At 42.9% G+C, this 25530-nt stretch overlaps 1 protein-coding gene across 1 annotated transcript in view; it reads left to right on the top strand.

Moving 5' to 3' along the window:
* The window catches only part of FER1L6 (fer-1 like family member 6), a 120667-nt gene that overhangs the window by 61063 nt on the left and 34074 nt on the right, over positions 1-25530 (top strand). Inside the window, exons 20-28 of the mRNA XM_068525619.1 lie at positions 1748-1882; positions 3961-4110; positions 10916-11026; positions 11290-11451; positions 12586-12766; positions 15331-15548; positions 17027-17149; positions 18388-18427; positions 19625-19737. Coding sequence (XP_068381720.1) covers positions 1748-1882; positions 3961-4110; positions 10916-11026; positions 11290-11451; positions 12586-12766; positions 15331-15548; positions 17027-17149; positions 18388-18427; positions 19625-19737 — 1233 coding nt within the window. The remainder of the gene's footprint in view (positions 1-1747; positions 1883-3960; positions 4111-10915; positions 11027-11289; positions 11452-12585; positions 12767-15330; positions 15549-17026; positions 17150-18387; positions 18428-19624; positions 19738-25530) is intronic.

Genomic DNA, 25530 nt, shown 5'->3' on the forward strand with positions numbered 1-25530 from the left:
GAAAGAATGAATGCTGGCCCCTGGAATCTTATCAAGTGGCAATTATAGCCCAAAGTGCCAAGGAAGCCATCAGAATATTTCTATAGGAAAGATGCTGTGAGAATCATAAATTGCTTTGGTGTCACACTGTTGGGTGCAGGTTGCAAAAAAGATCACATTTCTATTTTCAAAAGCAACATAAAAACACATAGTTCTTTGTGACGTCAGTCACCGACACAGGGGAACTTTGCATTGCAATGCCTTAACTGCTGTTCATAGGTTGGTTGAAGCCATTCTCTTCCTGTCCAAAAAATTAAGATTTTTCTCTGAAACGTTATGTTCCAAACCTCACTGTGTCTGAGGCATAAAATACTCTAAAGGCAAAAAGCAAAGAAGGAAGGAAGTTGTGGAATGCATATTTTTATGACTCATAAAAAAGAGCAATACAAATATTCTTTCGCAACCACAGTGCAAATGATTTAATGCCATGACTAGAAATGGCTCTTGATGTAAAACTCTGAGATGACAGTTTTATTTGGGCTTTGGAATCTAAGCAGTAGTTAGTTCAGGCCAGATCTCTCTCCAGTCCCTCCTGGAGAGAATGGTGAGAGGTAAGAGTGGAGTGCAGAGGTGGTGTGGAAATTTCCTCAGGACACAGCAGGTGCTGTGCAGTCTGTGCTAACCTGAGAAATCACTCATTTGCCTGCACAGGAGACTGTGACTGTGGCCTCTTTCCAGAACTGGCCTCACATATGAATGCGGCAGTTTCTGCCTAGGTACAGGCACCCATACTGCAAGCAACCTTAGCCTTTAGCTCTATGAAAGTGGCATGTTTCCAAACATCCAATTAAATAGAGGATGCAAGCTCATTACACCCTACCTTCTGAAGGTACCACCTGAATGGCCTGGCAGGGGGGTCTGAGTCACTTCTGGGTGAGACACTCATGGTTCTGAGCCAGTTATGTGGGCTGTTGTCCTTCTTTGTCCTTTGGTTTCTCCATCTGCATAATGGGTGCAGCCAACTTCCAATGTCACAATTTGCTATGGAAGAAAGAATGATGTCATGCAAAATGGTGAAGGTTATTTTGAAGACCCTGGTCAGTTCAATGCAGTCAAATAAATGTCCACAAAACAGTACAATTCCATGTAAGGAATATTAGATTGAAAATCCACTTTCGAGTATTTGATGACAAAATTTTATTTGTTCACAGTGAAGAATCACTAGATCTTCCCCATCCTCGGTGTGCCCTTTCATAAAATGGAGATAATATGAGCATCTACTTGGTGAGGATGGTTGAAGTTAGCAGCCTGGGCTTTGGTGCCAGATGATCTGGGTTGAATCCCAGTTCTGCCACGTGCCGGCTCTGGGCAAGTGAGCCTTGGTTTACATTTCTACCTCCCAGAATCGTTGGGAAGTTTCAGCAAGACAGTGTATGTGAAGTACCACAGCCAGTACACAGTACATGCTCAATAAAGGGTAGCTGGTGTTATCATCACAGCATCGCTGGGAGGATTGAGTTGGAATTATGCTTGCAGATAGGGTGGTAATCAGGTGGGAGTTCTACCCATGAAGCTTATATAAGCTCCTCCAGCGTAGGGAATCTGCATCCCTAGCATCTGATACTCAGTAGTACATCAGTTTCCGTTGTTGCTTGAATGTTGAATAAGTGAGCAATGATGATGAGGATGTGTCCTCTTTACCCTTCATGGAGCCCCCTCCAACCCAGTCGAGTGATGGTTTTGCTTTTCTTTTGGCCCCAACTTCCAGGTCATTCCCCAGACCCTCTCCCCGACCTGGAACCAAATGCTTTTGTTCAATGACCTGGTGCTGCACGGAGACCAGAAGGAGCTGGCAGAATCCCCGCCGTTAGTGGTGGTGGAGCTGTATGACAGTGACACAGTGGTGAGTGTCCCAGGGCTGCGCAAACTGTGCCTTGCTGAAAACTCCCTGTTCAACTAACTTCCTTTATTTAATCAGCCTGTGACTATGCCCAGAGGCAGTCCTCACCTAGGAAAACACTGATTTACAGAATCTGGGAAATTGATGATGATCATTTGCTTTACTAAAGGGTTTTTTGCTTAGATTTCCCTTTGGATTGCAATTAAAATAGAATCTGGTTCACAAAAGTTCAGTCCACATATACTTCTTCAGGAATATAATTATTATACCCAGCCCCCAGCTAGTTCTATACCCTATTGTTGCTTAATAAAAATGTCCATGCCTTTTAAAAATAGAATGTCTTTACTGATTTCGCCTGGTTGGAAGGAATGGATATATTGTCACTGATTCAGCATTTGTAACTGGGCCTTTTTTTTTTTTCTTTGGTTGTTGCTTCTGAGCCCTGAAACAATGCATTCAGCTCTATCTCATTTCTGTTATGATGTTAGCCAGACCTTTTTCTCTCCAAAGATGTCTGTGTCCTGAAACAGCAGATTCAAAAGCTTACTGGAGGGTTTTTCTTTAAATTAAATTTATTTATTTATTTATTTATTTTTGGCTGTGTTGGGTCTTCGTTGCTGCGTGCGGGCTTTCTCTAGTTGTGGTGAGCGGGGGCTACTCTTCGTTGTTGTGGTGCGCGGGCTTCTCATTGCAGTGGCTTCTCTTGTTGCGGAGCACGGGCTCTAGGTGCGTGGGCTTCAGTAGTTACGGCTCGCGGGCTCTAGAGCGCAGGCTCAGTAGTTGTGGCGCACGGGCTTAGTTGCTCCCTGGCATGTGGGATCTTCCCGGACCAGGGCTCGAACCCGTGTCCCCTGCATTGGCAGGCGGGTTCTTAACCACTGCGCCACCAGGGAAGCCCCGCTTTGTTAGTTTTTAAGTGTGACTGAGCTAAACCCATTTCCACCTCAACCAAGCTTCCTTCTACAGCCGGGAATGCAAATGCTTGTTCGTGATTCCAAAGGCAATGAAGTAGTGCAGGTACTAAAACCCAGCCTCAGCCAAAGAAAATGTGGGCACTGCCCTTGGACTTGGAGGTCATTTATCCAAGAGTTTTCACTCAATAAATATGTAATGAGTGCCTGCCCTGTGCCAGGGGATACAGCAGTGAATAAACAGGCAATCCTGACTGCATGGAGCTTACATTACAGCAGTTCCTGAGATAAATAGCAAAGCAACCCCACGCTCCAGCCCCGCGCTGCTCGTGGGGGAATGTGGACTTAGGCTCCTGGGAGCAGGGATGAGGAAGAGGAAGGAGGTGACCTCATCAAATAGTTCTTAGAGAAACTTACCTCCTATACATACATACAAAGCTATTCTAATACCCTCTTTTACTACCGAGAACAATAGGGCAGAATTGCTCTATTACCTAAACATGCTGACCTTAGTCACCATCACCGTCATCACCATCATCACCACCATCTTCATCACAGTACTATGGATTGAGCACTTATGGTATACCAGTCATTGTGGAAAGCACATACATCATTACATTAATCATCATGGTCCTATGAACAAGACCCTATGCTCTTTTTAAGCATGAGTTTCAAAAAAGGTTGAGTAACTGGCCCAAGACCATAGCTCTCCAAAGCAGTAGATTTGGGAACTCCAACTCACACTTGCCTGGACTCCGAACTTGTGTTCCCAGCCACAATGGTTCCCTGCTCTGGAGATCTTTTGGAATATTTGGTGCCACCTTATTTCTCCTTTTCCCCTTCAAGTCTACCCTGGGTGATTATTTTTACTTTATTCCACTGAACTCAATACACTGAGGAAAGGGATAACCCCTAAGATAGCCTTGAGCCAGGAAGCCCCTAAGATGACCCTCTTAGAGTTTTCCCTGAGAGCCCAGATGGATTCTGCTGCTTCCCAAGGCTGTGGGAAGAGGTGAGAGGGGCTTAGCAGAAGAAGAGAGTGAGATAGTAGCAGGAGGGAGACACTGAGGCTGACAGTTTTGTGAAGATTAATTACAAAATCACACTGACGCAGATCAGAAACAGGTAGATGACCACCAGGGGCAAAAATTCACTTCTTTTCTGCCCTAGGGGAAGCCAGAATATTTGGGTGCCACCGTGGCTGCTCCTGTTGTGAGGCTAGCCGACCAGGGCTATGAGCCCCCCAGGCTGTGTTACCACCCCATCTTTTGCGGGAAACTTTCTGGAGGGGACCTCCTTGCTGTATTTGAACTGCTGCAGGTAAGTGAACCAGAAGTGATGTCTGCACTAGCCGTCTATCTAGTCTACCTGGCCAGAGAAGCAGCCTCATGGGAAGTGTATGTCCATCACGTTATGCCTGGTCCCTCCCCGCTGTCCTGTGTCTGGAGACGGCTCCTTCTGGGGATCTGGGAGATGCCATTTAAGAACTCAGGTGACGGGTTGTTCCCAGAGCCTCTATGCTGCAAGTCAGCGTCCCAGGATGAAAGGTCCGTATAGATTTGGCCAGCAATGCTTGAGCAGCCCTACGCGTCAGACCCTGAGCTCCATACAGACCACAGGAGGATATAAAAGGGGAAGAGAGCAAACGTTTGTGGACACTCCCATGTGCCCCGTGTTGTGTTTGCTGCCTCACATACCTCTCATCACACTGAAACCTCCCTCAATCCTATTGAGGGAGGGATTATGATTCCCATTTTGCAGATAGTAAACTGAGGATTAATGTAATTGACTGATTTACCTTGTCCTGCCGCTAGTCGGTGGTTGAGCTGAGAGCTGAACTTAGACCTTTAAAGTCTTCTGCTCCTTACACTGTATCACAAAGTTTCCCAAAGACATCGAGTTCTTAGTCTGTCCCACTAAGTCATCGGGAATTTATGAACATATGTCTAGGAGGACTTTTTCAGAAAGCAAAGGCAGGATACTTAGGGAGGGAAGCTGAGCCTCTCAAGTCTGGCTGTCCAGTCAAGGACCAAATGGGACAGAGTGATGACCTGGAAAGAAATGACCAGGTGGGCCTGTACCAGAGAGATTTCTCTCCCTGACCATCCCAGTCACTGAGGGCAGGTGGCACTTACCCTTTGGGTCAGATCAATCCCTCTCTAGGAAAGCACATTTTCCAGAAATCCCAATTTTAAAAGATCTCTAGTAGAGGAACTAGAAGACAAACATTCCCAAGACGTACCAAATGAGTAAGAGGGAAGGTGCTGGAGTTGGATCCCATGAATATGGATCTCATTCCCACCATTTACTGGCGTGCAACCGTGGGTAAGCTACTTTATCTCTCTCTGTTTGACCTGCAAAATGGAGATGATAATTAACCTGCCTAAAGTGCCTGGCGTGGAATCAACACTCAACAAATGCTACCTATTTTATTATTATTAATATTATTATACCATGGAATATTAAAGCAAAATATCTAGTCCCATCTATTTATTCAGGTGAAGAAATTGAGCTGGATAGAACGGTAATGGCTTACTGGATATGGCAGGTCGGAGCCTAGAATCCAGGTACACAGATTCCCCCGGGAGCTGAAGAGCATTAGAGGATGGGAACAGCTAGCTCCGGGGTTAGACGCACTTGTACTCAAATCCAAACTGCCCAGGTGTGCAGCCTGGGAGTTGCATACGACTACAGAGATGAATTCTGAAGTGCACCCAATCAGCCTTTGACTGTCGTCTGGTTTTTGCTCCACTTAAGGAAGAACTTTTTAAGGCTGGAGTGGCTGCCTTGAAGAAAGAGCAACCTCTCTCAGGGGAACTGAAGCTGGATGAGCTCTTAAAGGGACAGTAGCAGAATCACAGGCATCAGCTCCAGCTCTGTGATGGTTGTAGTCTAGCAGGGGAGGAGAGAAGGACTAGGGAAATCTTTGTCTTACAAGTCTTAGCTTCTAAGATTCCAGGATGATCAACCAAGTGAGAGTCTAATAGAACCAGCTCTCACCAGATAGATGTGTGTTGCACAGAAACATGGACTGTCAGCCCTGAAAAGGATCTTCAAAATCAGCTGGTCCAGTCTTGCCTTTATTGAGAGTCCGGGTGATTTTAGGCTGTCAACGAGTCAAAATCTTAGGTTGAAAAATCTTAGGTTGTCAAAATCTTAGGTTGAAACCAGGTAGAGCATTAAATAACAGTGAATTAATGTCGAGGGAGTGTCGCCTTTTTTTCCTCAGGTTTATTGAGATATAATTGACATATAACGTTGTGTAAGTTTAAGGTGGGCAACATGATAATTTGATATATGTATATATTGCAAAATGATTACCACAATAAGGTTAATGAACACATCCAGCCATCACCTCACATAGTTAACCTTTTGTGTGTGTGTGTGTGTGTGTGTGTGTGTGGTGTGAGAACTTTTAAGATCTACTTTCATAGCAACTTCTAAGTGTACAATACAGTATTGTACCTGTAGTCACCATGCTATGCATTAGATCCCCAGAATTTATTCATCTTCTAACTGGAAGTTTGTACCCTTTGACCACCTTCACCCACTTTCCTCACCTCCCTACCCCTGGCAGCCACCAATCTACGCTCTGTTTCTGTGTTTGTTTTCTTTTTTTTAGGTTCCACATATAACTGAGAGCATACAGTATTGTCTTTCTCTTTGACTTATCTCACTCAGCATCATGCCCTCAAGGCCCATCCATATTGTTGTAAATGGAATTTTGCCTTTTTGGATCCTTCTAACTACTTTCAGAAGAAAGTTTCATGCCCATCTGTGAATAATACGTTTCTTAACCTGCAACCTTTCTTTTTAAGAAAGCATAGGCTTCAGCTTCAATGCCTCTAAAGAAACATCAATGTTATCTACAGGAACATTTCTCAAAGTCTGCTTCTTGGAACACTGGCCCCTCCAAACGTAGTGAAAAGAAATTTTAAGAAGTGCTACACATGACATATTCCAATAACATTATTTTGTTTTCGTTGGTTTTCTTTTTAAAGTTACTTTCCATTGATGGCCAGTGGTACTTGTTTTACGTAGCAACTTGAAGTTCCCTTTCTAAAAATGAAATTATATCTACTGAAAATGTTTACTAGATAACAACACAGATGGTAAAAGTGGTAGAAGAATGACTGATTTGGGAAAACCAGCTTCAGTACAATGCTTTCATTTTACATGTCAGAAAGATGAGGCTCCAAGTTAACGGGATGGGATTCAGTCAACTGCTCTTTTCGTTGCATGAAGCTTCCTGAAGGGAGTCCTCTAATCCATCAATGAGGGGCTGGACCAGCTGATCCGAACAGGCCTTCTGAGGGCCTGGCTTTCTCCCAGTTCCACGGTCCCACCTCTGATCCTCCCTCCCTCCCTCCACAATGAGCTGGGCAGACTAGTTCGAGATACTGCTGCTTCCTGACAGCGGGGTGTCAGAGGCAAGCACCCTAAGAGACACAATTCATTAGGGTTTCATTAGGACTTCCTCTCAGTTGATTACGTGTGCAAAAATTAATTTGATCATCAATGCCGCTGTCTCAGCATGTGGATCTCCTACACTCCGGGAAGGCGGGAGCTGGAAAACACCTTCATTTGTCGCCGGCGGCTCTCACTTTCCATCTGTGGGTGGTTTACCTTCAGCCCGTCTGTCTCCATTACTGAAAGGCTTCCCTGTCTCAGAATAAGTGTGTAGTACCTGGGTTCTTCAGTGCCCCAGACTGAATTCCTTACCTCCATTTTCCTCTTCTACCCAGCTGGCTGACCCTGTTTTCCCAGTCCTGGCCCACTGCCCCCCTGTTCTCCTAGACTCTCTGCCTTGAGAATTCAGACTCAGCTGTAATTCTTCACTCTGGGTTTGTATCCACGAGCAAGCCAATCATTCCAGCCAGGTGACTGTCCCTTGTTCCCATAGACCCTCGTTCGCATCAGCATTGTTCCACTGGCCTCTTTCCTGGTCTCCCAGCTTCCTCCTCTTTCTTGTTTGTTTCATCCTTCGCATTCCTTCCAGAACACAAGTCCACCATACCACTCTCCTCTTTAGACATCACCAATGGCTGTCTGTTTCTTATCTCCAGGAGCATTTCCCGAAATCTGTATCTTTGGAACACGAGTCCCTCTAAATACAGTAAAAAGAAAGTTTGGGAAATTCTTCATATTATGTCCCTCTTGGGACTTTGAAATGCCCATTACCATAGTAAAGACTCTGAGAAGTCAGCTATAAAGAAACTTTTGAAATTTCTTTCTTTTTTGAAATTCAACATTTCCCAAATGTTTGTGAGTACAAATATTTTCTTTTTGCATGGTAACTCTTAATATTTCATGAAAAGAAAATCTAGCCCATAGGAGAATGTCAGATTTCCATAGCTTAGCATTTAAGCTCTCCCCAAATTAATTTGTCTTCAAGCTGCCTTTTCAGGCTCACATTGCAGCACAATTACTCTGCACATACTGTGGCCTCTTTACAGCAGACTATTCTGAATTCTCAGACCTCACCGCACAAATGTGCTCCTCTGCTTTTAGCCATGCTGTCACCCTATTTCGAAATGTGTCCCTGCTCTGCCGACTCCACCCACCCCCTGCACTCTATTTACCTGTTTAGGAGACTGATCATCCTCACAGTTCAGGACAAGAGTTGCCTCCTCCAGGCAGCTTCCCCTCCCCCACCTCAGTCAAATGTTTTCTCCTCTTCCATCCTACGTCACTTTGCCTCTTTTTCCATTTAATCCAGGCTTTTTTTTTTTTTTTAAGGATTTATTTATTTATTTTAATTTTTGGCTGCATTGGGCCATAGTTGCAGCACGCGGGGTCTTCGTTGCGGTGCCTGGGCTTCTCTCTAGTTGTGGCGTGCGGGTTTTCGCTTCTCTAGTTGAGGTGCACGAGCTCAGTAGTTGTGGCGTGCAGGTTTAGTTGCCCCGCGGCGCGTGGGATCTTTCTTCCCTGACCAGGGATCGAACCAACGTCCCCTGCATTGTAAGGCAGATTCTTTGCCACTGGACCACCAGGGAAGTCCCAAACCTAGGCTTTGATAAAGGCAATTGTTTATAGCTTGTCTCCCTTAATCTGTAAATTTTTTGAAGGCAAAGGCCCCAAGACGAGCAAAACGTATGGTACTTTTAAAAGCACATCCAGAGGCACCATCCCATCCTGTGCCACTATCACAGCTGTTTTTGTGGCTTTACGTTTGGAGCCACAGGAGCAATTGGCTTTCTCAGGGAGGCGATGTTTTGCAGCCTGGATCGCTCACCTCCTCACCGCCCCGCAGGGTTCACCTCACCTTTTCCCAGCTCCTTTATCTGGTTTGGTTCGTTCTGCAGCTTCATTATCTTGAGCCTACTTGGCATTCGCAGTGACTGCTGTCTTCTTTTTCTGGGCTTTCTTATAATTAACTGAACCACATCTGCCGTTGCCAGCTAGAATATGTCTGTGAAAAAGAAATGGTGATATGTTTGTGCTTTGCAGGTTTTGATGAGCAATTAGGCTTTTTCGAGCATACAGAGCTAATGTGTGTCAGCCAATAAACATTTATCAAGAACTCACTGGTTTTGGAGCATTACTTGAGAGTCTGAGAATAATGAAGTAAACAAAGGCTTCCTCTTGGCCAAGTCAGGCAAACTCCCCCAGCGAGGAAAACCTCCTGCTCCCAAGCAATGTTTAATAGAGCATCTGGCTCCTGAGGGACTTGAAGGGTCAGCTGGCCCAATATCTGAAGCCCAGAGAGGGAAAGGCACTCATGCAGGGTCACACAGCAGAGCCTGGTTTCCGGGCTCAGTCCACTAATTTCTGCACTAAACCTCCAGAGAGGACACACTGTGTTCCAAGGACTGAAGATTAGGAGAATGGCCACAGTGGCTGGGACCAAAGCAGGGTGGCTTCTTGAAAGACGTACGTGTTGAGCCAGGTCTTGAAGGTAATGTGGGGTGGCCCACAAATGAGAAAGGCCCTCTCCTTAGGAGACTTTCTAAGTCCTTTGTGTGAGATTTCAATAAAGCATAGCAATTGTCCTCTTGTGGTTTTGTTAACTCCAAATGCACAGGAAATAACACCTTTTCCTGGAGGTCTGCCTTCAAAAGACTCCATTTTCTGTCTCACTGATTATGACTAGTCTCTATGTGATTAAATCAATCTCTTGTAGTGCACAGTGGGGGGATAGTTAAGTCTCAGAGATTTGGAATCTGATCAGAGCCCCTTCTCTATTCTACGGCTGCAATTCCCGTCATTTTTTTTTTTTTGACTGAATATGTATACTTTAATGACAGAAAAAAATTAGATTTCAGCCATTTGTAAAATACTTGCATTTATCCTACATACTCAGAACATTCAACCATTACTTTACCACTCATAATTTTTCAGTTATTATTTAATGTCTATAGGTTTACTTATTTCCTATTTCTATAATATCTGCAAACATTTAGATACCAGAGATTTTTTTAAATGTTTATTCCTATACATATACTGCTTATATTCTTTAATGAATAAATCATCTGCAAAGGTGTTACTAGAATTTTTTGCTTCCAATATTGTCAGATAACATTCAAAACACTTCAAAGGTTTAAAATCCTACAGAGTACATTTTTCTGACCACTCTGTAAATCACGCAATACTTCTACAACAACACCATAAATTCAGCAATTAAGGAGACTACTTCTAAATTACCCAAAGGGTAAAGAATAAGTATGAAGGATATTAGAAAATATTATGAATTGAAAACTTGCTTTTCCAAAATTTTAATATGAAGCTTTAAAATTAATTTATTGTTCTTTTTAAACTTCAGATAAGTGTTTATGTAATTAATTTTCAAGAAAAAATGAAAAGAATGAAATACAATGAGGTTATGAGGATCTATCTGTCTTTTTTTCCTCTCCTCTATACTGTGAGCTCGCTGAAAGCTTATGGAACTATTAATTTGTGACACATTGTGAGTGCTCACTAAATGTTGATTACCCTTGTGAACGAATGCATTTGTAAATTAAGAAATTATTCACTGTGATAAAATGCATCATCTTGATTTACATTTTAAGCTGGAAACATTCCTTTGGTTAAAACAGTGACAGTCTTGCCAATGAGGTCATTGTGTGGCAGCGTTCATTTTCCTTACCTCTCCCAATGTCTAACCAGTGCTTGATCTGCGTGGTAGGTCCCTGCGTCTGGGCTGCAAGGGCTCCCTCCCCTCGACCCACCCGATGTCACCCAGATCTACCCTGTTCCTGCCAGCATCCGGCCAGTGCTGAGTAAATACCAAGTGGAGGTATGGGGCCCGGAAGGACTGGGTTGTTCTTTGGGACTAAAGGGCACTGGTGCATTGCAATCATGCCTGCACTGTGCCAGGGGACTTGAGGGGTGGGAAGGAGACGTAGCTGATGGGGCGGAGCCACAAGGAGCCGCCCCATCCTTTCCTGGAAGAACACCCTGTGGTTCTCAGGCTGGCACGGCTGACCTTCCCACACCTGAGCCACACCTGCTGGCTCCTGCCTGGGCCTTTGTGTGACAGCCCTGCCATCCTCTCCTCAGGTTCTCTTCTGGGGAGTCCGAGAAATGAAGAAGGTGCAGCTCCTCTCGGTGGATCGTCCCCAGGTCCTCATCGAGTGTGGGGGGCATGGAGTCAAGTCCTGTGTGATCCAGAGCTACCAGAACAACCCAAACTTCAGCGTCCAGGCAGATGCTTTCGAAGTGGTGCGGGTCTCTCCCCTCCCCTCCCCCACCCGCTCATTCCCTTCATCTCCATAGATGCGACCCACTCCTTCCTGAACCTGACTTGGGGAGATGTTTCAGAGTTTCAGGTGCCCCACTATTCACAAGAAAGAACAGTTTAATTCAGTAAAAAGCCAGAATTTCAGAATGGGATAAAACAGACTTTTCTTGTTGTTTTGTTTTTAAAGGTTCTGGGTGTAGATCATATAGTAAATCAAAGAAGGTTGACAGTGGTTCCAAAAGTGTGGCCCCCAGTTTATCAGCATCACCTGCGAACTTATTAGAAATGCAGATTCTCAGGCCCTGCCCCAGAACTACTGAACCAGAGACTGTTGGGACTAGGGGGTAGGGCCCAGACACCTCTGGTTTAACAAGCCCTGCAGGTGACTCTGATACACACTGGAGTTTGGGAACCACTGGCCTGGAAGATACTGTCACGGAACTTACTACAATGGTTAGAGTTTTAAAAAATTATTTGTACATAGCGTGCCAAAAGCAATGTTTGACACCTGTGCTTTTGTTTACTTCAACACTTTTTTGTGCTCTGATTTGGAACCAATTGTGAAGTCAAAGTTTGCTTTGTCTAACCCAGTCAGCTCCAATGGACACAGCTTCTGAATCAAGAAAGACTAGAATTAAAGAATGCGTACTGTGTTTGCAAACCTTCCACATCAGACTTTGTTGAGCCTCGGGGTTCACCAGGGTAAAGAAATGGATGGGGCGCTGGCCCCTCACGCTCAGCTCCATCTTAAATGGCTCAATTCTCATCTGCTTTATATTTTGGGTCTGGATTAATGTTCATCTGAGATGAAAGTTCGGATAAATACAGTAATGCCAAAGTAAGAGGATTGAAGACTACTGCCATAGAGAATTTGGGAGTGTGTGTTTTTTGCAATTTACACCTGGGGTGAATTGTTAGTGCCATCCCTCCTATGTTGGGTAACGACTCCCTGGCTTGAGAAGGCATTGCTCCAGACTCTGGCAAGCTGCAGGGGTGACCTGGAGGGAAAGGACAGGCAGGGACAGAGGAAGGATGGGTGCCTGGCTTGCTTTGGTCCTACCCCCAGGCAGGTCAGCCCAGGCAGTGCCCCACTTCACCCCGGCCTCTCCCTGCAGGAGCTGCCTGAGAACGAGCTTCTGCACCCACCCCTGAGCATCTGCGTGGTGGACTGGAGAGCCTTTGGGAGAAGCACCCTCGTGGGCACCTACACCATCAACTGCTTGAAACAGTTTTTGTGTAAATCCAGGGAGCCCCTTGCCCTCACCTCACAGGTGGATGGAGCCCAAGTTGTGCAAGGTAGGAAGCTCCTTCTAGATTCTAGCGCCATGGGCTACAAAACCGTGATGCCTGCAGGATCTTTCTGAAGAATTTCCTGCGGTCCCCTCTACTTCTTAGCTGCCTCGTTCTGACGTTAAGCTTGACATCTGGGTCAACTCCTCTAAGAAGGCTTCTTTGAATGTGACTTAAGCTCCCTCCTGCCTCTATACCCTGACATTTTTCTTTGTTTGATGTTACTGTAATTTCTTCTGTTTTGGATTTCAGGTGCAGAGTCGAGTTAATTACGCTTCTCACTTCATGCTGTACAATCATCACTCGTCTGTGCAAGGCTTCTGTCTCATTATATCCACTGCCCCCCAGGCCTTATTCCCAGTCTCCTCCCCACTGTGGGCCCCGCCTCTGCTGATGCTTGTAAAATTTAAATCTATTTAATTGATATATTGATATGTGATATGATACGATAATCTTCATTTGGTTTTCTGCTACTCAAAGCTATGTTTTAAGATCTATGCATGTTGCCGTGGGTACTTTCCCTTGTTACCATGACCTGCTGCATCTACCCCACTTCGCTTTTGTTTTCCCCTCATATTGGACCACTGGGCTGCCTCCAACTCCCCACTTCCACAGAAAATGTTGTGATGAACATGCTGTGTGTGTTTGCTGAGGGCGAATCCTGTGTGGGATTTTCTTTGGAATATACACCCAGGAGAGAGATTACTGGCTCACAGGGAATGTGTACATGTAATTTCATTAAGTACTTCCCTTGGGTGCTCCAGAGAGCTGTACTGGTTTGCACCAGTCTGCACCAGTCTACACCAGTCTATACCAGTCTATACCAGTCTACACCAGTCTGTATTCCTGCCATTACTGCTCTAAAGTCCCATTTCCCTCCTCCTCAACAGCACCTGCTATTATCCAACTTTCTGAGTTTTTGTTTCATTTTGTTTGGTGTTTGGTATTTGCCACTCAGATGGATATAAAGTAGTATCTAATTTTAATTTTAGCTTGGATTTCTCTGAGTACTACTGAGTTTGCACATTTTTTCATATGCTTGTTGCCATCTTGATTTTCCCTACTGTGATTTGCCTGCTCATACACTTTGCCCATGTTTTATGTGTTTCCTTTAATTTTCTTTTTTGTATATTTTAGATGTTAATATCTGTAGACTAGTGATACTGGTCATATCTTCCCCTAATCTGATAACTGCTAATCTTGTCTATAGTCCTCATCTTTGAGCAGAAATTCTTAATTTTGATGTAATCATATCCATCTGAATTTTAAACTTTATGGTTTATTCTTTCAGACTCTTGTTTAAGAAACCTTCTCTCACCCCTTGGTCACAAAGATCTTATATTTTCATGTGTCAGTGTTATGTTTTTATATTTTACACTTAGATCTTTAATAGAAGTAAAGATCTTTAAAGGGTTTAAGGTAGGGATCCAGCTACATTTATCTCCATAGAGTACATCATTATCTTTCCCCCAGAGTCTACTAACTTTCCCCATTGATTTGTCCTGTCATCTTTTTCATAAATCAAATTGGCATACGCCCCAAGTCCATTTCTAAGCTTTCTATTCTGTCCCACTGATCTCTCCATCTCTGTGCCCAGGACAGAGTAGGTGCCTATTAAGTGTTTGTTGGGTTGAATTTACTATTGAAAAGTCAGCAGTAGCATGAAGGCCATGGCAGAAATGGAGGCTCTTGATTGGGCAGTGTTCCTAAGTACTGAATTCTACAGCACAAATGGAGAAATGAGGACCCGTGACACAGACCAGCTGTTCAGTTAAAAACCTCATAAAGTCCAGGGACATAGCCTTGCTCCCTATCATGCACATGGACTCAGGTGCCCGGAGTTCTGCCAATGCTTGGGGAATTCACAGACCTCTGCAGCCTCCAAGGTTTCCCCTGGTTAACACACTGGGGGAAGGCAATCAACACAGAGGACCTGTGTCCTAAACCTTGATAAACACGATTCCTATGACCACAGTTATTTAAAATTACTCTGAGGGATCAATAATAAGTACAGTCACTTGTTGAGTACCTATTATGCCCCAGACACCTTACATCATGAGCTCTCTTATCTTCCAATGACATGGGTATTTTTACTCTCATTTTATAAATATGGAAAATGAGGTTCGGAGACGTTAGGAACTTGTCATATTTGAATCCAGATCTGTCTGATTCCCAGTATGAGGTCCCTGAAATGATTACCCTGTATTGTAGCCCAGTTGCCTGACCCAAGGTACTTTCTTTTTTAAAAAAAAAAAATGTTATTTATTTATTTTTGATTGCGTTGGGTCTTCATTGCTGCGCGCGGGCTTTCTCTAGCTGCGGTGAGCGGGGGCTACTCTTCATTGCGGTGAGCGGGCTTCTCACTGCGGTGGCTTCTCTTGTTGCAGAGCACGGGCTGTAGGTGCGCGGGCTTCAGTAGTTGTGGCGCTCCGTCTTAGTTGCTCCGCAGCATGTGGGATCTTCCCGGACCAGAGCTCGAAACTGTGTCCCCTGCATTGGCAGGCAGATTCTTAACCACTGCACCACCAGGGAAGTCCTGACCCAATGTACTTTCCTTTTGGCTATTTCAGATTCATTAATTTCCACTGAGCCTTCTGAGACCCCCAGCTCTGCTCAGGAGCTCCCAACAGATCAAATCTTTGTGGATATTGGGCCGCCTCCCACAGTGGTACCCAACTTGGCCCAGGTTCAGGCAGCCAGCCTCGTTGATATCCCTGACTCATCCCCTATGCTGGAGACGGAACACAAACCTGCAGCCCAGGAGCCACCAAAAGACGGAAAAGCTAAGGTCGGAATGTCATCCCTCTTCATATTTACAAGGCACATTAGAGTTTGCTCAGGAGGTTTTAGATACTAATCCTCCCACCTACTAGCTGTGTGACCATGGCAAGCAACTTCACATTTCTGAGCATTAGTTTCTTCATCTGTAAAATGGGGACACCGATACCCATTTCACAGCATTGTCATAGAACCAGATAAGTCAGTGTATGTGAAATTAAAGTGCTAGTCAAATGTGACAGCAGTATTTAATTGAACAGAAACTCTTAATTCATTAGCTTGGAAAAACAATGGTTTCCTCATCGAGGCTTATTCCACAAATATTTTGAACCTACTTTGTACAACATCACGTGGGACCAAAAAGATGCGTCTTCTGGTCTAAATAAAAGTGAGACTTATCCTCAGTTAGCTGAGATTCTGGGAGGAGAGATGGATAAGTACACAAGACCATAAAATGGGGACATGAGTCATCTTTTAAGTCATAGTTTTAAGTGCAAAATCCTGGTGTATCTAGCAAGTGACTTAAAGAAGAAAGCAGGTTTAAGAAAGTCCTAAGAGATGACCTGCACAGCATATTGTAAAAGCTGAAATAAAAGGCATGGTAAGGTAGATGAATGGCTATTTTCTCAGGCTCTTCCCATCTCATCCAGGCTCAGCGTGACTCTCTGACAGCCCACGGGGTTCTCTCCATCCCACCAGCATTGTACCTGCCACGTTATGTTGCAAATTTCAGTTTGTTTGTTGCCACCATAAAACTGTGGGTTTCACCAGGTCAAAGATGATTTTTAAAAATATCTCTGTATCCCCTGCACTTGATAGAGTGGCTGGCACATCGTAGGTACCCGAGAGATGTCTGAGAGCAAATGGATGAAAAGTACACGATGACTTTGGCATGACACAGCTTTCTCCCCAAATGCTTCCCCTCTGCCACGTATGCGTCACACTGCTTCTCCTATCCGCCCATCACTTATGTTGTAGGTGTCATTTATTTGCACCTGTTCAAATCAGAAGTGATGCTAAAGGGGGATTGTCTACCTTATGTCACTTAATCCTCATGACAGTGAAGTGAGCAGGTATTCTTGTTCCTAGTTGAGGAAACTGAGAATCATAAAGTTTCTATTTTTGTTTATATTATGTTTAGAAGCTAATTCCCTTTCTACTATATCACATTGTATCATGTAGCCTGCTTGTCTCCTCCACTGAATTCGAAGCTTCCCAAGAGTAGGGATGATGTCTACCCCTTACATCCCCAACGTCAACCACAAAGTCTCATATCTGCTTGATAAGTGTCAGATAAACTCATTAATGGATGACAGATTATTAAACTTTTATTTATTTAAGAGGGACAGAGAGCTGCAATCACAAGACCTGCTGACACCTCCATCCACTTCCCCGAGGGTACCTACATGTCCTCTTCCTTAGTAAACCACTTAGCCACCAGCATGCAGATCCTTGACACTTAACAATCCATCCTTCATCCCTTGCCAGGATGCCAGGAAACCTTCTCAGAGGTCTACTAAAAGGAGAAAGAGGACCATAGCGGACGAATCTGCTGAAAACGTCATTGACTGGTGGTCGAAATATTATGCCTCCCTGAAGAAAGCACAGAAGGTAGATTCTCTCCTGGCTGTGACAGTCAAGGGCTTCGATAAGAACACAGCACCATTTACCACCCTCCCCAACCCCAAATCCTGCATTGTCCCCTCTTTTAAATTCCGCTATATGTAGGCCCTACTTGGGTGTGGTTCTGTTAACTGCTGAAGGGTACAAAGCCTGAAAGGACCAAGGGTCCAGAACTGCCAAATCCTTACTGTCTGTCTGGAGCTGGCCCTAGGACACAGGCTCTGCTGTAAATGCTGGCAGGATGTGCAGTCTATCATGGCATCCAAGGAATCTGCCCACCTCAGGGAGGTCTAGCTAGTCAAGAGAAATGGGGCTCTGGACAGGTGGGCATCAGCGAAGGGGGCTTCAGGTTCACCTGGAGATTCCAGGTCAAAGGGCTCCAGGTCTCCAGCAGATTTCTAAGTTCATATGGGAAATTATCACAGTAAAGGCAGAGGTCTTGGCCTTAGCAAATGGGAATCATCAGCAGGGCCTCATGCACATGGAATAAGAAAGGGATTGAGTTATAAAGCCAGAGAACCAGTGGGGAGTGGGTCTGGAGACTCAGGCAAAAGCTCAGTGGCTGAATCTGGTAAGACTTCTCATCCTTGAGTAAAAATGGAAAGGAAAGTTATTCAAATGTTATCATCATATTTTATTGAATAGGAACTCTTCTGATTCTTTATTTGGAAAGACCATAATTTCTTCATCTAGGACTATCCATGAATATTGACATATAGTTAAATAAACAAACTAAATGTTAATCCCTGCTTCCAAACACCCTCGTTTTACTACAATGGACACCACCACTTCTGGTGAGTGTTCAGCCCTTTCCTCTTTCTCTGCTAACCTCCCCAGTCCCAGGACAGACCCAACAACCCAACATGCCAGCCCATAAAACTCATAGTTGCAGATTGAGGTGGTGCTCCAGGGATGTGGAAGAACGGTGGGGAGAGGGGTTGCTTTCCCAGCGGCTGAGAGGAGGCTGCGCATAGAGGACGAGGACGTCTACAGTTTGGTGGCACTGGCTCTGGAGGTGTGGGCACCTCTTCTCTAGGGCAGGGTATCTCCCTGCACTTAAGTCCTAGGTCTTTACAGTGAGGCTTCATCTGGGGGCTACTGAGGACTGTTTGCATATCCTTTTAAAATGCAGAGGGCTGAGATAATTGAATTAGAACGGTTAGCAGTCAGGGTTAATAAATGAGACAAGACAGTGTCCATCATCTCGTCTCCCTCTTTTCTCAAAGGAAAAGGAGAGCAATTCCAAGGAGCAAAAAGGCAACACAGGTAAGTGGCTGCTCTGGGGACACTGGAACATGCATGAAGGCCATGTGAGTGAGAAAAGGATAAAATGGGAGCCATGGGAGCAACACTGAAGCCCAAAGCCCTCGTTTCCCTAGTGAGGAAATAATCCCCGGAAGATGACAACACTTTAAAGAGGCCACATAGCTGATCTGAGCTGGATGGAGACCAGATCCCAGGTCTCCTGAGTTCAGTTGAGTGCTGAAATCGACCCTTTGGCTCAAGTCCCTACGTTGACAGTCTTAATGCAGAAACAGCAGAGTAAAAATAGGAGCAAGCTGGGATGGCAGGCCAAAACCAGCATGATAAACTTTAATACAGGTGACCTGGATTTAGCTTCCAAAACTCAGTTGACAAGGTTTGGGTAGATCTGGTTTGGCAGAAGCTCAAATGAAGAGCCCTGGGATTTGAAATGACCACAAACTTGATGTAAGCCAACGGTAAGTCTTGGCCTGAAAACAACAGTAACACCAAGTGCTGTTTCAGGTGGCACAAAAAGTAAGAAAACCAGAGCCAAGCTCAGTTCCTCAGGCCACTCCTATTAGCATATTTAATTCTAAGACCAACCCCATGACATAAGCAATAGTATCTTGATTTGCAGATAGTAAAACAGAAGTACAAAGAGGTTGAGTAACTTGCCCAGGTTTATACAGCTAGAAAATAGTGGAGCTTGGGTGATTTTTCTCCAGCATCTTCTCCTAAAAAAATTACTGAATAATCTAAGTACATTTGTGACGTTGTGTTAGACCCTTAGCATATTTGAGCCTGAGCTTGTTGAACTAGATGATTCTCAAGTTCCTAAACAGATCTGAGAGGGACTGTATCTAAAGCTTTGGTGTCACCCCATCCTGGGTCTGTTCTTTGCTAGCTGGGTGACTGGGCAAATTACTTACCCTCTCCGTGCCTAGTTTAACGAATTCTTGCATATGGCGGGGAAGGCCAACACATTGCCAGCCCCAGGGCATCCACTGACATTGCACTGCTACGTAAGTGGTATCTCCTCTGCTCCTTCAGTGCACAGCCTGCAGGGCTATGTGCAGAAATCCTACAGTGAAATGTTACTATTTCTTTCTTAAAAGAAGGGTCATGACACATGCCAGAGCAAAGGGAAAGAGGGAGCTTGACTTTGTTTCTTCTCATCTCGACAGCATAAGTCTAACCATTTTCACTAAATATCCACAGAGGCAAAACCAGATGAGGTAGTGGTAAACATAGATGGCCCGAAGAAGAAGAAAGACAAAATACTCAAGAAGAAACTCAAAGAAAAGGAAATCCCCAACCTGGCTGTCTTGCAGGTGTGTGGACACAGCCATCTTGGCCACGGTTAGGGTGGGAAACTCAGAAGGTGGGCATTCTTTTAGTGCTTCAGTCAACTCCAGAATACCTTTGTCTGAATAACTTACTTTGTCTTTGTTATAATCATTGATGCAGAGTAACAAACTAACAAGCATGCAAGCGAAGATGGTGGAGCTTGCTATTTTTCCATTTTCTACATCCTCCTATCGAGAAGGGGCATAACTTAACTTGGTTAGCCTGGATGCAACAATGTAATTTACAGTGTGTGAGTTCCCCTGGGTTCACCTCTTGGGGCTTGACATCATCATGCAGATATGTACAGACTCGAAATAGCAGGAGTTTTAACTCTTACAAAAGTCAGCTTCGTCAGACCAGTCCTAACATTAGCCAGAGGCAATTAGCTAGAGGCATGTTGATGGATATGAAAATTGGCATTATGAAAATTATGTACCTAGATAATGAATTTAGATAAGTAATTTTGATGGGAAATTTGAATAAGTGATTTAATTATATTACTCAATCAAAAACTCAATTCAATTTTCCATTTCTAAAATATATACGTAATTTTCTGCTTGGAAAATTCATGTCTACATGCATTATAATAAAAACAAATATTCCATCACTTTATATGTGTTAAGAATGAAATGTTCGAGCAACAGTCAGCTCTACCCACCACCAGAGTCTCCCATCAAGCCTCTTAGATAGCCTCAACCACCAGAGGGCAGACAACAGAAGCAAGAAAAACTACAATCCTGCAGCCTGTGGACCAAAAACCACAGTTACAGAAAGATAGAGAAGATGAAAAGGCAGAGGGCTATGTACCAGATGAAGGAACAAGAAAAAACCCCAGAAAAACAACTAAATGAAGTGGAGATAGGCAACCTTCCAGAAAAAGAATTCAGAATAATGATAGTGAAGATGATCCAGGACCTCAGAATAAGAATGGAGGCAAAGATTGAGAAGATGCAAGAAATGATTAACAAAGACCTAGAAGAATTAAAGAACAAACAAACAGAGATGACCAATACAATAACTGAAATGAAAACTACACTAGAAGGAATCAATAGCAGAATAACTGAGGCAGAAGAACGGATAAGTGACCTGGAAGACAGAATGGTGGAATTCACTGCTGCGGAACAGACTAAAGAAAAAAGAATGAAAAGAAATGAAGACAGCCTAAGAGACCTCTGGGACAACATTAAACGCAACAACATTCGCATTATAGGGGTCCCAGAAGGAGAAGAGAGAGAGAAAGGTCCAGAGAAAATATTTGAAGAGATTATAGTCGAAAACTTCCCTAACATGGGAAAGGAAATAGCCACCCAAGTCCAGGAAGCGCAGAGAGTCCCATACAGAATAAACCCAAGGAGAAACACGCCGAGACACATAGTAATCAAAGTGGCAAAAATTAAAGACAAAGAAAAATTATTGAAAGCAGCAAGGGAAAAACGACAAATAACATACAAGGGAACTCCCATAAGGTTAACAGCTGATTTCTCAGCAGAAACTCTGCAAGCCAGAAGGGAGTGGCATGATATACTTAAAGTGATGAAAGGGAAGAACCTACAACCAAGATTACTCTACCCGGCAAGGATCTCATTTAGATTTGATGGAGAAATCAAAAGCTTTACAGACAAGCAAAAGCTAAGAGAATTCAGCACCACCAAACCAGCTCTACAACAAATGCTAAAGGAACTTCTCTAAGTGGGAAACACAAGAGAAGAAAAGGACCTACAAAAACAAACCCAAAACAATTAAGAAAATGGTCATAGGAACATACATATCGATAATTACCTTAAACGTGAATGGTTTAAATGCCCCAACCAAAAGACATAGACTGGCTGAATGGATACAAAAACAAGACCCATATATATGCTGTCTACAAGAGACCCACTTTAGACCTAGGGACACATACAGACTGAAAGTGAGGGGATGGAAAAAGATATTCCATGCAAATGGAAATCAAAAGAAAGCTGGAGTAGCTATACTCATATCAGATAAAATAGACTTTAAAATAAAGAATGTTAAAAGAGACAAGGAAGGACACTACATAATGATCCAGGGATCAATCCAAGAAGAAGATATAACAATTATAAATATATATGCACCCAACATAGGAGCACCTCAATACATAAGGCAACTGCTAACAGCTATAAAAGAGGAAATCGACAGTAACACAATAATAGTGGGGGACTTTAACACTTCACTTACACCAATGGACAGATCATCCAAAATGAAAATAAATAAGGAAACAGAAGCTTTAAATGACACAATAGACCAGATAGATTTAATTGATATATATAGGACATTCCATCCAAAAACAGCAGATTACACGTTCTTCTCAAGTGCGCACGGAACATTCTCCAGGATAGATCACATCTTGGGTCACAAATCAAGCCTCAGTAAATTTAAGAAAATTGAAATCATATCAAGCATCTTTTCTGACCACAATGCGATGAGATTAGAAATGAATTACAGGGAAAAAAACGTAAAAAAGACAAACACATGGAGGCTAAACAATACGTTACTAAATAACCAAGAGATCACTGAAGAAATCAAAGCAGAAATCAAAAAATACCTAGAGACAAATGACAATGAAAACACGACGACCCAAAACCTATGGGATGCAGCAAAAGCGGTTCTAAGAGGGAAGTTTATAGCTATACAAGCCTACCTAAAGAAACAAGAAAAATCTCAAGTAAACAATCTAACCTTACACCTAAAGAAACTAGAGAAAGAAGAACAAACAAAACCCAAAGTTAGCAGAAGGAAAGAAATCATAAAGATCAGAGCAGAAATAAATGAAATAGAAACAAAGAAAACAATAGCAAAGATCAATAAAACTAAAAGTTGGTTCTTTGAGAAGATAAACAAAATTGATAAGCCATTAGCCAGACACATCAAGAAAAAGAGGGAGAGGACTCAAATCAATAAAATCAGAAATGAAAAAGGAGAAGTTACAACAGACACCGCAGAAATACAAAGCATCCTAAGAGACTACTACAAGCAACTTTATGCCAATAAAATGGACAACCTGGAAGAAATGGACAAATTCTTAGAAAGGTATAACCTTCCAAGACTGAATCAGGAAGAAACAGAAAATATGAACAGACCAATCACAAGTAATGAAATTGAAACTGTGATTAAAAATCTTCCAACAAACAAAAGTCCAGGACCAGATGGCTTCACAGGTGAATTCTATCAAACATTTAGAGAAGAGCTAACACCCATCCTTCTCAAACTCTTCCAAAAAATTGCAGAGGAAGGAACACTCCCAAACTCATTCTATGAGGCCACCATCACCCTGATACCAAAACCAGACAAAGACACTACAAAAAAAGAAAATTACAGACCAATATCACTGATGAATATAGATGCAAAAATCCTCAACAAAATACTAGCAAACAGAATCCAACAACACATTAAAAGGATCATACACCACGATCAAGTGGGATTTATCCCAGGGATGCAAGGATTCTTCAATATACGCAAATCAATCAATGTGATACACCATATTAACAAATTGAAGAATAAAAACCATATGATCATCTCAATAGATGCAGAAAAAGCTTTTGACAAAATTCAACACCCATTTCTGATAAAAACTCTTCAGAAAGTGGGCATAGAGGGAACCTACCTCAACATAATAAAGGCCATATATGACAAACCCACAGCAAACATCATTCTCAATGGTGAAAAACTGAAAGCATTTCCTCTAAGATCAGGAACGAGACAAGGATGTCCACTCTCACCACTATTATTCAACATAGTTCTGGAAGTTCTAGCCACGGCAATCAGAGAAGAAAAAGAAATAAAAGGAATACAAATTGGAAAAGAAGAAGTAAAACTGTCACTGTTTGCGGATGACATGATACTATACATAGAGAATCCTAAAACTGCCACCAGAAAACTGCTAGAGCTAATTAATGAATATGGTAAAGTTGCAGGATACAAAATTAATGCACAGAAATCTCTTGCATTCCTATACACTAATGATGAAAAATCTGAAAGAGAAATTATGGAAACACTCCCATTTACCATTGCAACAAAAAGAATAAAATACCTAGGAATAAACCTACCTAGGGAGACAAAAGACCTGTATGCAGAAAACTATAAGACACTGATGAAAGAAATTAAAGATGATACCAACAGATGGAGAGATATACCATGTTCTTGGATTGGAAGAATCAACATTGTGAAAATGAGTATACTACCCAAAGCAATCTACAGATTCAATGCAATCCCTATCAAATTACCAATGGCATTTTTTACGGAGCTAGAACAAATCATCTTAAAATTTGTATGGAGACACAAAAGACCCCGAATAGCCAAAGCAGTCTTGAGGCAAAAAAATGGAGCTGGAGGAATCAGACTCCCTGACTTCAGACTATACTACAAAGCTACAGTAATCAAGACAATATGGTACTGGCACAAAAACAGAAACATAGATCAATGGAACAAGATAGAAAGCCCAGAGATTAACCCACGCACCTATGGTCAACTAATCTATGACAAAGGAGGCAAAGATATACAATGGAGAAAAGACAGTCTCTTCAATAAGTGGTGCTGGGAAAACTGGACAGCTACATGTAAAAGAATGAAATTAGAATACTCCCTAACACCATACACAAAAATAAACTCAAAATGGATTAGAGACCTAAATATAAGACTGGACACTATAAAACTCTTAGAGGAAAACATAGGAAGAACACTCTTTGACATAAATCACAGCAAGATCTTTTTTGATCCACCTCCTAGAGTAATGGAAATAAAAACAAAAATAAACAAGTGGGACCTAATGAAACTTCAAAGCTTTTGCACAGCAAAGGAAACCATAAACAAGACGAAAAGACAACCCTCAGAATGGGAGAAAATATTTGCAAATGAATCAACGGACAAAGGATTAATCTCCAAAATATATAAACAGCTCATTCAGCTCAATATCAAAGAAACAAACACCCCAATCCAAAAATGGGCAGAAGACCTAAATAGACATTTCTCCAAAGAAGACATACAGACGGCCACGAAGCACATGAAAAGATGCTCAACATCACTAATTATTAGAGAAATGCAAATCAAAACTACAATGAGGTATCACCTCAGTCCTGTTAGAATGGGCATCATCAGAAAATCTACAAACAACAAATGCTGGAGAGGGTGTGGAGAAAAGGGAACCCTCTTGCACTGTTGGTGGGAGTGTAAATTGATACAGCCACTATGGAGAACAATATGGAGGTTCCTTAAAAAACTAAAAATAGAATTACCATATGACCCAGCAATCCCACTACTGGGCATATACCCAGAGAAAACTGTAATTCAAAAAGACACATGCACCCGAATGTTCATTGCAGCACTATTTACAATAGCCAGGTCATGGAAGCAACCTAAATGCCCATCAGCAGACGAATGGATAAAGAAGTTGTGGTACATATATACAATGGAATATTACTCAGCCATAAAAAGGAACGAAATTGAGTCATTTGTTGAGACGTGGATGGACCTAGAGACTGTCATACAGAGTGAAGTAAGTCAGAAAGAGAAAAACAAATATCGTATATTAACGCATGTATGTGGAACCTAGAAAAATGGTACAGATGAGCCAGTTTGCAGGGCAGAAGTTGAGACAGAGATGTAGACAATGGACATATGGACACCAAGGGGGGAAAACTGCGGTGAGGTGGGGATGGTGGTGTGCTGAATTGGGCGATTGGGATTGACATGTATACACTGATGTGTATAAAATTGATGCCTAATAAGAACCTGCAGTATAAAAAAATAAACAAAACAACTAA

This window comes from Eschrichtius robustus, chromosome 17, assembly GCF_028021215.1.
Source record: "Eschrichtius robustus isolate mEscRob2 chromosome 17, mEscRob2.pri, whole genome shotgun sequence".
NCBI lineage: Eukaryota > Metazoa > Chordata > Mammalia > Artiodactyla > Eschrichtiidae > Eschrichtius > Eschrichtius robustus.